The sequence below is a fragment of the Polyergus mexicanus genome, unplaced genomic scaffold, assembly GCF_030449975.1.
Source record: "Polyergus mexicanus isolate NDT 795.1 unplaced genomic scaffold, iyPolMexi1.0 SCAF_3, whole genome shotgun sequence".
NCBI lineage: Eukaryota > Metazoa > Arthropoda > Insecta > Hymenoptera > Formicidae > Polyergus > Polyergus mexicanus.
Window position 1 is genome coordinate 10074497 of NW_027223323.1, and position 13580 is coordinate 10088076.

At 32.1% G+C, this 13580-nt stretch overlaps 3 protein-coding genes across 6 annotated transcripts; 2 read left to right on the forward strand and 1 right to left on the reverse strand.

Annotated features, from left to right (window-relative positions):
• The first annotated feature begins 378 nt into the window (after nucleotides 1–378).
• LOC138931878 (uncharacterized) lies at nucleotides 379–2141 on the forward strand. The gene is made up of 5 exons (XM_070293105.1): nucleotides 379–736; nucleotides 814–871; nucleotides 1001–1463; nucleotides 1643–1810; nucleotides 1883–2141. Exons 1-5 carry the CDS (start codon nucleotides 545–547, stop codon nucleotides 2019–2021), a joined length of 1020 nt encoding a protein of 339 aa, XP_070149206.1. The 5' UTR covers nucleotides 379–544; the 3' UTR covers nucleotides 2022–2141.
• Nucleotides 2142–2412: 271 nt separating this feature from the next.
• Nucleotides 2413–4428, reverse strand: Smyd5 (SET and MYND domain containing, class 5). Its single transcript, XM_070316465.1, has 5 exons — nucleotides 4271–4428; nucleotides 3761–4053; nucleotides 3339–3654; nucleotides 3093–3270; nucleotides 2413–3019 (listed from the first exon to the last, which is right to left on the reverse strand). Exons 1-5 carry the CDS (start codon nucleotides 4313–4315, stop codon nucleotides 2694–2696), a joined length of 1158 nt encoding a protein of 385 aa, XP_070172566.1. The 5' UTR covers nucleotides 4316–4428; the 3' UTR covers nucleotides 2413–2693.
• Nucleotides 4429–4663: 235 nt separating this feature from the next.
• Nucleotides 4664–13540, forward strand: Hfp (Poly(U)-binding-splicing factor hfp). 4 transcript variants are annotated; one of them, XM_070293100.1, is made up of 10 exons: nucleotides 4664–4805; nucleotides 5391–5445; nucleotides 7888–7953; nucleotides 8222–8382; nucleotides 9202–9248; nucleotides 10935–11148; nucleotides 11513–11999; nucleotides 12096–12307; nucleotides 12389–12782; nucleotides 12991–13540. In XM_070293100.1, exons 1-10 carry the CDS (start codon nucleotides 4785–4787, stop codon nucleotides 13098–13100), a joined length of 1767 nt encoding a protein of 588 aa, XP_070149201.1. In that variant the 5' UTR covers nucleotides 4664–4784; the 3' UTR covers nucleotides 13101–13540. The 4 variants fall into 4 exon arrangements, with proteins under 4 accessions (XP_070149201.1, XP_070149200.1, XP_070149203.1 ...); XM_070293099.1 differs by lacking the exon at nucleotides 9202–9248 and adding an exon at nucleotides 9944–10002 and having other exon boundaries at nucleotides 12991–13539; XM_070293102.1 differs by lacking the exons at nucleotides 4664–4805; nucleotides 5391–5445; nucleotides 9202–9248 and adding exons at nucleotides 6760–6830; nucleotides 9944–10002 and having other exon boundaries at nucleotides 12991–13539.
• Nucleotides 13541–13580: the final 40 nt, after the last annotated feature.

Here is a 13580-nt window from a genome sequence, read left to right on the forward strand (position 1 = left end):
CCTAGACATTTATGCATTTAATGGTTACGTTTAATGGCCCTCGCACATTGGACGCGATGAGCGATGAATGATGGGCGATATCCAATGAGAGCTTTATTTTTTCGGAAAACCAGAGCTCTCATTGGATATCGCTCATCGCGTCCAGTGTGCGAGGGCCATAACGCTGCAAGAACATCGTTCTATTGACCAATCAAAAAGAAAAGGGCAGAGACTCCTCTGTTCTGATTGGCCGGACGAACATTTCGTTACGTTAAACGCGGGCATCTTTAGTTACCTATCTATATATTTCGAGGACACATTTGGCGGGTACAATTTGTAACGAATATGTCGTTTATTTCAAATCAAAAAATTTCAATTTGTTGATTTGAAAAATCCTCAGACTTCTCATCTAATTTTATAGTATTGACAATAATTCTGTATGGATATTATTTATAACAGTGACTATGGATTAATGTACATCGTAAAACGAGCAATTAGAGATTGAAAAACATTTTGAAGGTTATGATTTCTGATATCGGAGTTGATAACGGAGTTTTATTTGAATATGGCAGCGTCAAGATTGATTAAACATCAGCTAATTAACGTGATAAAAAGATTCAAATTTGAAGAATTAGAAAGCAGCGTGATACCCATTTTTCCGGAGATATCTTGGGGTAATGTCAAGTCTAAATTAATTAAGAATCACAAAAGATTTACTGTTAAAAATGTCGTACACGTTATCGAAGAAATTCTTAACGTAAGTATTACTTTGATGTATAATTTTTATATAAAATTTACACTGTAATATTATTCTTAAATATGGCTTACTTGTAGAATGCAGATTTAGGAGAGAGAGTCTTGCATGATAGATTAATAACACTAGAAGTAACAGGTAAAACGATATTTAATTTTAAATATTAAATTGTTTATTAAATTGTTTTTTATAAACCTGATAATTAATTTAAATGTTAATTGATTCATAATATATTATTATGACATGTGAAATAATGTAATGTTTTAGATATAAGTAGACATGACAAGAGAAAGATATGGTATGGTTACGAGTTAAAGGGTATAGGCAGAACATTGAATTATCTTGAAAGACGGCAGATTCAAGAAAGCATAAAAGAAGCATTTGAATCAAATGGTTTAAATATAGATGTGAAAGCTGCAATATATGACAATATCACATTTATAAATATTAAGGAAAAGAGTAAAAGGAGACAAGTACAACGTACCATGCCTATCTTTTTCGCTTTGTTTATGGGACATAAATATTTTTTCTGTTCAAAAAAAAATATTTCACATGATTTTATAAAATTGATGGCTACTGCTCTGGGTTATAACAAAAGCAAAAGAATTAAGCTCATGGGTAAAGATCTTAGATCGTTAATTAGATTATTATGGAACAAGCAACAAGGCACTTTACATGCTGAAGATATTCATCAACCTTCAATTTATGAACCATCTGATCCTATTATCAAGTAATAATTATCAGTAATACATTTTTTTATCTTTGCTTTTATAATTATACTTTTATGCAATATCATATATATTATAATATTGTATATATATATTATATATAGTGTATATAGACACATAAGATATTTTGTACTTCAGCACATTACTATGCTTTCTAAATAACATGTACATTTTATTGCAGTAACGATGGTATAGATTATACGCAAAATAAACAACGGAAAAGTTATGCAGAAAAATGTTTTTCTAAAGATCCTCCGACTTTGGAATTACTCGTTGTAAACGGACCAGAGGAATCTATAAAACACGAAGCTGTAGCTTCAATATTACCTAATGATAATATACAGATGAAGTAAGAACATTTTTCTATATACATTCAAAATTAAAATTTGTAGAGTTACATCTATAACTTTCTCTTTTTTAGCTGGGAGTTTCGTAGTCACAATATAGCTAGATTCTTCACTAATTTAATAGAAAAACGTGCAATTCGATTACCATTACCTGAGTATGTGTCCAATCTTATGATATTTGGAAAAAACGAATTAACACTTCAGTCTAGCTGAACATAATTGTAGATAAACAAATTCTTAAAATGAGACAAATAAGTATTTTAATGCTGTGTGTCTGTATGCAGTGCTTGAATATATCACTGTAAAACGATATTAATTTTCTAACAATTTCCGAAATGTTGCAGTATGTATACATTAAATTTAATATAATTGTGTAAAATTGTGTGTAAAACAATTGTATAATTGTACATAAATTACATTTTTGAACATATATGCAGTATATAAATTTGAGCAGAATAATTTGTTGTAATAAGGTAATTATAAAAGAAAATTGAACGATTAAAATTAACTCTTCAAATTTAAGTAGGTAAAGGTAAAAGAATAAAAAATGCTATTAAATCTTTTGTTATATATAATATTTTCATAATATAGAAATACCATTGAAGTCTCTGTTACATTAATAAAGTACATTTTTTAAACTTTATTCAAATTTATTGAGTAGCATGTTTATTTTATATATGCTATTTTATTGATTTAATAATGCTTATTTGGTGCATTATACATATGGTATTCAAGTAATCTTAACAATATATTATTGTTATATAATTATGTGAATATTGTTTTTCTTTTGCAATAGGTTAGATATATATTAGATATATTCAATATATATCTAACATTGTGTATTATTAATATAATTATATCATCATTCCCTCTTTCTGCATCTGTTCAACTAGATGTATCGTCGTCCACTTCTTCATCAGATGTTACATTAGGATCATTAATTTGCGCTTGGCATTTATCGCAGTGGCAAACGAACAAATATAAGGAGCTTAATGCCTTCTGTCTGGAATATCTACTTCTTTCGAGTTCACACTCATCAAGATAACTTGTACAGATTTCCTCACCGACTCGTATATCGCGTGTTGCTTTTAATACCAAAGTGCTATTCGAATGAGGAAACTCAGCAATTGCATTTGGCGTACAGCTATGATTCACTGATGATTGTAGAATATAAAGACCAGATCCTTCATTATTTAAAAACGAACCTACCACTGCAAAAAGAAATCAAGTTTTATAATTACCTATCAGAATGTAGGACCTTCTGAATAAAATATTGCAACTTACCCTCCTCCATGTCATCATAGATTCTGTCTATCAGTTTGTCAATGTAAATTCTTTGATCCTTAGGCAAGTCTAACGCAGAAACATTCTTCACCCAGCGGCTGAACGCACTGGTACCAATACCTTGACCATTTGTTCCTACTAAAGCTAATAAACTTCTAAAACCATCTGGGGTAAACCACTGAAAACGACAATGTGTTAATTAATATTAATGTACATGTAAAAATAATATATATTTTTGTTACATACATGTGCAGTGTATTCGGTATTAAGAGCTGTCTGCACCATTTGCCGTAAGACATCAATCTGACCTACAAATTTCTCTCCTAACAGATTGTGTGCAATTTCGTGCGTGTCGTTCGTAGTACGATGACAAAACTGTGAAAAGATTGATAAAACTTCCTGCTTGTTGTTTGCTTGATTAACTAGAGCAACCATTCTAGCTAGTAACATGATTGTTGCAGTTTCTGGTGGATAATGCATTTGTTTCCATGTTTCATTCAATTGTGTAAGAGAATGGCTCTCATCCTTCATTCTTGATTGCAAGCATAATATGCTATGATATCTGAAATACAACACAATATATGCATAATGAAAACTATAATAATAAGTATAATCTACTGTAAATTCATAATTTAATGAATTTAGAATTTATAATCTAATATAATCACCTTTGAAACGCTTCAGTCTGACATTCCATACTACAATACTTTATTCCACAAGCGAGACATTCGGTCATTAAGTTTTTGTTTGTCTCGCAACATTCGCTATACGGTAGAAATAAATTTGAATTTCCCGTTAATCTCTGAGCATTTTCCTGAGCGGTTTCTAAAGGTCTCAGACAATGATCGCACGCTAAATATCCATAGTCGGAGTTCCATGAAAATTGACAACAGACTATTGGTTTCTCTGTAAGTATAATGTCCCCCTCCTTGAATGCACGATTGGAAAACAGTCCTTTACCCTGTAATACGAAAGTATAGAAATTAATATCCCATATTATAGTACATTATATTAAATTATATTACATGAATTATATTAAATGTACAAATATATATCAATTATAATTGATAAATGGCGAAGTGAGAGAAAAATTTCTTTGATTAGAGATTATAAAAAGAAATTTCATAATTAATCATAGGGATGATACGCGAGGTAAATAATTTAAGACAATAATTTACCTTCTCGTTATTCACTATTTTGATAAAAAAGTCGTTATTCTCCATAATTGTCGTCAATTACACATCGGCGAGCGAGAAAACTTTAATAAAGAAAAATCACCGAAATTCGTTTAAAACCTAACCCGCATGAACACACATGTCAATGATCGCCCCTGTGAAGGTTGTCACGTATGTACCACCGGAGTCAAATAGACTTTCTAATCGAGAGAGAAAAAAACGAACAGATTTTCTCGCATATGTACGCATATATATTTTTCTCACGTGTATAAATAAATCTTTTTTTTTTTTTTAATATATCATCGCAGGGTATATAATTACGTTGATAATCGATAAATATCGCAATCCTTTTTAGACTCTCAATGAGGAAGCGGCGCTGTTCCGGTAGCGCGGCTTCCGCAAAGAAGCGTATCGGATGTGAGTGATTTTTGTGTCGTGTGTCTGTGTCTCGCGAATCGTCGAGAATTTCTGCAAAATTCCAGAATACCTCATCCGCTTCGACGATTCACGAAGAACGATGAACGGAACGATGGCCATGGTAAGTGGAATCTCTCGCGTTGAGTCACGATGAACATCGACTCTCCTCATCCTCGCGATCACGGTTAACCCTTTGGCAGCGTATTTAATGGCGGTCAGAGCTACATTTTTTAACGTGCAGTTCCAAGCAATCGTAATCACTGTGCGGATCGTATTAATTTATTACGCCGCCGCCAATTGAAAGGGCAATTGCGCGTATTGTACGGAATAAATATACTATATGTCGTGAAAAAAATGAAACGTTTGAGGGACGTCCGTCTTGCGAAATTTACGAAATTGGCAAATCAATCGATGTGCTATTGATCTCGTACTATTTTTCGTATACGTTAGGTATACGAATGGTATACGCGAGCGATTCTAATATATAATAATATACAATAGTTTTTTTTAATGTTAATTACTTAATTGGAAGCGTTTCTGTTTTTTTTTTTTTTTTTTTTTTATTATTATTATTTATGTTGCACGATCAACAATAGCGATATCTTTAGCAATTTCTGGAACAATTTCTTTAACATTTCTATTCACATTTGTATACTTTGTACTATTACACTTGCTATTGGACTCTTTTTCTTTTTTTTTTCTGTAGGCACCAACATCGCAAAACAATATGGAGCCACCGGCGAAGAAGAGCAAAGTAGAAGGTAAATTGCTAACGCAGCCAAATAGCCATTATGCCTGTAATAAATAAAATATTATACACGATTCTGTGCTAAGTGGGAAACACGATGAATACAGCAACAACAGCGAATGTAACGTGTGTATATTAAGAACGAGAACACGACATGGAAATGTAATACAATATATAGTTACTTTACTTAGGACACTCGGGTGCTAGTTTTCTCTTAAAATGCTGCCAGACTCTGTAAAACTGCAGAATGCGTCTATTGAGAAGCAGTTTGAACATAAATTTTGGTAGGCTAGGGTAATAGATGATGACTGTATGGCGCTTAAATCACACTAATCTATGGTTGTCCTTCTGTTCTGAGATGTTACAGCGGAGAGACAGTACAGAATCCGTGGCCTACGACTGAGCTGTGATCATGAGCGTGCGCCAAACAAAGAAAGAGAACGCTACATTCGTTGAACAGAACAAATCAGAGTTTAACAAACTCCCACTGATACTGCATCTATTGCCGAGCACCAAATATGATGCATACTTTAGATAGGTCAGCATTTTAGGGTTTAGAGTTTCTTTGATCCTGATAATGAGTCTCTTCCACAAATAGACATCACTTTAATTTCATCTTGTGAATGAATAACGATATATAATCTCGTTATTAATACAATTCAATAAAATTTATATCGATTCAGAGATATTATGTTGTGATATATATTGTATATATTTATTATATAAAATTATTATTATCAAAACAGTAATATCTCTCTATTCGCAAAATTCCAAATATCTAGAGACTCGTAATCGGGAGTGGCAATGGCGAAGTGGTGTTTGTTTGCCATATATCACATATTTGCAATTTACATTAGATGATAACGAAATCGCGATAAGTTTTAGCACTTGGACGTCGATATAGCCATCGATGTCACTTAAAAATTCATCTAATTGAATTATTCTCTTTGTAATCAAACAAATATATTACATCCACGCTAGTTAATTTCACACATTTTCGTCTTCGCATTTTATTATGCCGTCGTTAAACGAAACACGCGCTATGTCGAGGCATATTATAACGATGTCCGAATGATGACACGTAGATGATGATCGCGAACGCGACCTGAAATTATGCGATATAATTTTCTTTAACGTTATCGGAAATTTTTCTAGTCATATTCTGAATATTAGTTGTGGAGAAAATTTTACGGGTCTGTATTTTGATTATGATCTCGCCATTGCTACATGAAAAGGCGTGTTAGGTTGAGAAATGCTAGGTTGGAGAAGGCAAAGACTAAGAATATGGCGCAGAAAATGCACTGAGAGTATTCTCCTTTGCTTTGTGCTTACAGATTTGTGCGTCGCCTCAATCTCGGATAATTTGCGCACAACCGTCATTGCTCAGCCCAGAACACGGTTAGCTGTAAATCGAAACAAAACTTTAGGAATCCTTTAATTCACTTTAAAAAGTCAAACCGACTTCTGTTTTCTGTTTCTGATTTCTGTTTCAGAGACTAGCAGACCAAATTGGTTATGATACCTAATCTAATTATAAGTTAATCTGATTTTTGGGGCTGATTGTACAAACAGTAATTAAAGCTTAAATTTAATATAATATTTCTCGGCCTAAATAAATTAATTTTATTCAAGTTTAATATCTCGGATAACGGTTTTGGTCCATACCTTTTGTCTTATACAAGTCGGACCGCTTCTGCTAAAATTTCTAATCGTCGAATTTATGCTTTGTTTCTTCCAATAGCGTGCATCAAACGAGAGATTTATTTCTCCGTTTCGATGTTTGCGCAAATACGTCGTTTTTATGTGTATATATTTTGCATATACATACCTCTATAATATATTTTCACAAACACGCTGACATACACACAGCCATATTTATTAATAGAATTGTAATATATTCCTTGATCGTTTTAATTTCTGTAAACTTACAGTTCGGAGGACGGTTTTATCATAGCAGCTTCTGGCACGACGTCATGGTACTTTCGTGTTAGGAAAAAGATATTCCACAATAAGAATAAGAATAATTCGCTCGCATATACCGCGAATGATGCGAATGATAAAGTCTCATTAGCCTAGGTCGTCAATAGGTCGTCAATTGTTACCTGAATGTGTACATTTTATATGTTTCCTCCCAAAAATACCGATCAAGATAAATTCTTCCAATTCCTGAAATATTAGCAATCATAAAGTTATTTTACATTGATTATTGTAAATTTTCACAAATTGGATTATATAAAATTCTGAAGAGATAAAATTTTGTTTCTTAAATATAACAGTCATCCGATAAAGACTTGCCAACGAAAAACTGATCCCTAATTCGTCAATTAAGAATCATTAAAAAACTTGATGGTGTAGCACATCTCTATATATATCTCAAAATAAAACGTTGGAATATTTTTACATATTTATCTCCTTTAATACGAGAATAGCAATCTAACATATGATTTCTTTGTAGGAAATGCATCAGAGTTCTTATCAGGCCCTATATATGATATCAATCAGATAGGTCAGGTCATTGCTGGTATGTATAATGTATATAATACTTTACTTTATATGTATTTAACTCTTTTCATTAATTTTATTCCTTTTGTTTTAAAGAGATTTGCATATGATGTATCAAATAATAGTGACATTATATATTCTAAGTCAGTCCAATTTAAGTTATATTGAGCATTGACACAGATTTTTAATGGACATTTTGCTGATAAGATCTGATATAAATAAATATTTTATGTTACTTGAAATTTTCTCCAAGATCAATCTAATTTTTACATTTTATCATTTTACAGGACCTGGCGCTAAGTATCTGACACTGCCTGGAATATTAGGAGCTGGTCTACCAAAAATCTCATCCGAACAACAAGATACAGTAAACAGGGCAAAGAAGTATGCAATGGAACAAAGCATCAAGATGGTCCTAATGAAGCAGACGTTGGCTCATCAGCAACAGGTAATTTTTAAATGTCAAGTCAACATCTGTATTTGCATTTCATATATTACACTCATCCTATTGTGTTATTCTTGAAATATAACATTCTATGATGATGAAATTGTATAAACAATAATATTTAATATAATTATTTACATTTTCAAACTGTTATAAATGTTTGAAATAGCTTTTTATTATCTGAAAATACACAATGGAGATAATACATATATACATATGAAAGGATAGCCGAGGTATATATCCACATATAAGATATATGTCTGACAATTGAATCACCAAATTTGCTTATTGAAATTAAAAATTGGAAACAATTGGAGTTAGAAAAAAATATTAGATTTCCACTTTTTAAAATATTACATAAATCTATTTGTTGATCTTTGTTAATTTGACATGCCTATTTCAGAAAAAATATTTTTAGCGAATTGTTAATAAAAAAAGCAAATAATGGCAAGTCAACATTCTACTATCTTTAATATTAATTTTCTGCTAATTATTGAAAGCAAATTTTGAAACTAGAGCATTAAATTAACAATAAAGCACTTAATTATATATATCTTGATTTCTTATAATGATTACTCGTTGCAATGAAATATGTTCATTAGCCAATTTGGTATTTAAGTTCAACATATATAAAGTATTGTTTATACATTTTGTTTCCTCTGTTCAGCTCTTTGCCAATTTATGTAATTGTAATACACAAAGAAATTTTGTACACGATTCTGAGATATTTAACATATAGCTCATCCCGCCGAGTCGTGTCAGAAATTAAAGAAAATGAACATTGGAATCTAATTCTGATTGGTTGATTTTCTCTTCCTACAGAAGAATAAGTTGGTCCTGCGGCAGCAAGTTTTATTGCTAATGTGCAGGTTAGTGTCAACCAAATCAAGAAAGAAACAATAAATCCGCCTTACGATCGATCATTCCTAAACGTTTCCCTGAGTTGCTCTACTATAACAAAAGGTTAGATAAATTGTAATAATAGTCGGCGGGAGCAGAGCTGTACAACGTGAAGGACGACAAGTTTTTTTGTGAATGCATGAATCTTCGAATAATTTGCAATTCTGAGCTCGACTATCTTCGGCTTTGATAAGAATGAGATACAAAAACAATTTCAAATTTATAAAAGATATTAGTAGTCACAATAGAAAGAAACATCTCTCTTATATATACCTTTCTAAATGACAATTTACTTTATATACATATATAGCATACACTATATAGCACTTTTCTCAAATTGTTATAGTTTATATATTTGTACGAAATACTATCACGATTATTTATATGCTACAATTTTTAATTATTTTTATTGTTATCATATAACAGAAGTTTGTATATACTTCCATAAAATATGCTCTAAGTTATATAGATGTTTTATAGCACATTGAGAATATTACTGTTTACTTTTATTTTAATAAAATTAGAATTGATAATTGAAGAAATCGAGTAAGGAAGTTGTGGAATGGTAAAAGAGCTTGAGGGTTTTATTTAAAATCAATGAGACATGATGTATGTAAATGGGGGAGGGATATCAATAGAAGGCCTCTGGTCCTTTGTGTTACAGCAAATGGCTAGTCAACGGAATCAGGTGCAAAGACAACAGGCTCTCGCCCTCATGTGCAGGTTTGTTTGTTCTTTGTCTTAGCCCTCGAAACTTTGTGCACAACATTTGTCATTGTAGTACGAGAGAATTATACTCGGAAATTTTATTATTTTTAAGACATATTCTTTATTTCATCTTTTATATATATTTTTAGCGACTAAATCTATAAATAAAGTATATTATATTAAAGATTATATTAAAGATTTAAATCAAATTTAAAAATACAGGAATTCGTTTCTTTTTTTAACTTTTAATGTTATTCACATTACTATCAAGCATTCTAATAAAGATATATCGTTATCTATACATATACATATATATATGTATGTATGTATGTATGTATGTATGTATGTATGTATGTATGTATGTATGTATGTATGTATGTATATTACTTAATATATGTGTATATTATGTTACATTTTTACACTAGTATTAATTTCTGTTAATAACAACTTTGTTATATCATGGTCATATTATAATATATATCCTTTACTTGTATAATTCTTGCATATTTTATATATTTAAACAATTATTAGTTTTTGTTCAAAACATTTTTTGGTGATGTTATCAATAATTTCAAAGATATTCGCGATTATTTATTTCAAATGGGACTTTAATCATTTGCAATATATATATAATAAAATATATGTAAATAATATAATTCGTTTTTTTCTTTTTATACGTGATATTTTCCATCAATATTAGTTATTTATATTATTATGTTGTGTACGAATTGTTATAACAATTAGATAAATTAGAGTATATTTTTTAATATTCAAAATACTTTTGTAACATTATTATTTCAAATATGCTTTTTATAGTTATACATTATATTATTCTGATGTGACTGATTGATATCCGGATTTGAGTAAATTACATTATTAGTTAAAAAAAATACAGCTATATAAAAAAAGTAACATTAATGTTAATAACAAACACAATTGTGCAACAGGGTTTATGTGGGCAGCATCAGTTTCGAATTGAAAGAAGACACAATCAGGCAAGCTTTCTTGCCATTTGGACCGATCAAGTCCATCAATATGTCTTGGGATCCCGTTACGCAGAAGCACAAGGGCTTCGCCTTTGTCGAATACGAGATACCCGAAGCCGCACAACTCGCTTTGGAACAAATGAACGGTGTCATGATCGGTGGCCGCAACATCAAGGTAGCGGGACGTACCTATATAACGAATTTCCTGTCCCCCAGCAATCCTATCATCCCGCCGGAGGTCGGCAAATTTTTATTTAGTCCTTTATCCAATATCTACGATTTTCGAGCGAGCTGCACAGCTTGCTCGAAAATCTTATTAATTCGCATAATATATATCTCTACTTATATTTTCTAAAGATTATTTTATTTGTATTTTTATAATGAATTATCCCATCACAGATATCCTATTATGTTATGTACTTAGTAAATAGTTTCACAAATGTACTAAAATAATATAGTGTTTATACATATTATATATTATAATTTATACATATTATATAAAAGTATAACATCTTATAGATTATCTGTAATTTTCTTAGGTTGTAGGACGTCCGTCCAACATGCCACAAGCGCAATCGGTGATCGATGAAATCACTGAGGAGAGCAAACATTACAATCGTATATATATCGCATCGATACATCAAGATCTGACCGAGGATGATATTAAGTCAGTTTTCGAGGCATTCGGGCCAATCACGTATTGTAAGCTCGCGCAGGGCAGTTCACCGCATCGGCATAAGGGTTACGGATTCATCGAGTACGAGACCATGCAGGCCGCGTTAGAGGCTATCGCCTCCATGAATCTTTTTGACTTGGGTGGTCAATATCTAAGAGTGGGTAGAGCCATAACGCCACCGAACGCGCTTATGGGACCGCCTAGCGGTACCAGTATGATGCCGACTGCGGCTGCAGTAGCTGCGGCGGCTGCAACGGCGAAGATTCAAGCGATGGATGCTGTCGCCAGTAACGCGGTAGCGTTAGGTCTCACTAAACTTGGAGCTGCGGCGCCGCCGATCCTGAATCAGGGTATGTAAATGTAAATTCACATAGATTTATACAAATTATATAAAAAATTTTAACTTAGAAAAGATAATTATATTTTCCATTATTACTATATTTTAGCACTTCCTGGTGTAGTACGGCCTACTATAGCACCTGCGACAATAATGGCACCACCAACGGTAGCGACAGTAGCGCCGGTGATACCTCCACCTGGCATAGCTATACCGCAGACTTTAACGCGACCACCCGCCATTATCCAGCCGATTCCTGGTCAACCGGTCGTTATACCACCTCCAGCCGTTATCGCTCCTACAATCGTCGGCACACCAGTCGTAAATATTTTATCAATGTATATCCAGATTAATATTCATAAATTATATATTAATTATAAAAAAATTAATTATACTTGTTAGATACCGGTTACAACAACCGCGAGTTCCGACATTATGAGACGGGCGCAGGAACAAGCGGCTCATCAAAAACAACAAGAGGAATTACAGAAGAAGCTATTAGAGGAAACGGAACCGCAAACGTTGCAGCAACAGGAGAATATGTCGATCAAAGGCCAGAGCGCACGTCATCTCGTTATGCAAAAACTTATGCGTAAGGTCGAATCCCGCGTAGTTATCCTGAGAAATATGGTGGCGCCGGAGGATGTGGACGAAACCTTACAGGAAGAGATTCAAGATGAATGCTCCAAATTTGGTGTGGTCGAGCGCGTTATTATTTATAAGGAGAGACAGTCCGAGGATGATGAAAACGCGGAAGTTATCGTAAAGATATTCGTCGAATTCTCCCAAATGAGCGGTAAAATATATATTTACATATGTCTGGATTAATAAATCTAACCTATGGTTATTTTATAACTTTTAACAACAATATCGTTGCGCATGTATTTTGACATGTTAAACTACATGCGCAACGACACATAATTGTAGCGACATTGCAGTTAAGTTACAGAATCGCAATATTATATATGTTAATGATCTTGTATAATATTTTTATTTTTTTTCAGAAGCGGAACGTGCAAGAGATTCATTAAACGGTCGATATTTCGGTGGACGATTAGTTAAAGGAGAATTATACGATCAGGCCCTATTTGACAATAGCGATTTTTCTGGTTGATGTGTTATCTCATATTGAGTTTCATTCGTATAAAGGAAATTCCATATTTAATGATCAACACTGTGTGAATTTTTCCGTTAAACTACTATTTGTAATTGAAATCTCTTAGCTACGTGTTGAATAGTAAAAGCCAGAAGTTATCACTATTCTAACAATAAATTCGTAGTGATTAAATTGCAAAATGTAGGAATTTCACAGTGTAACTCGAAGAAAAAAATAATTCAGATTAATCAAACGATTTAGAGCATCTGCGTACTTTTTTTTTTTTTTTTTTTTTTAAATCATAGTGATTAAGATATTCTTTCCATAATTGCAATCACAACTGCAGTCAACTGCAATTTCAAATGATGTAGTTTTTGAAGATAAATATTTCATACAATAGATATCTGTTATGTAATATCAGTGTTATAATTTCAACGTAAATTGATATTATATAGGAAAGCGCGATATATCTTAATTTACATGTATAGAAATAATAGA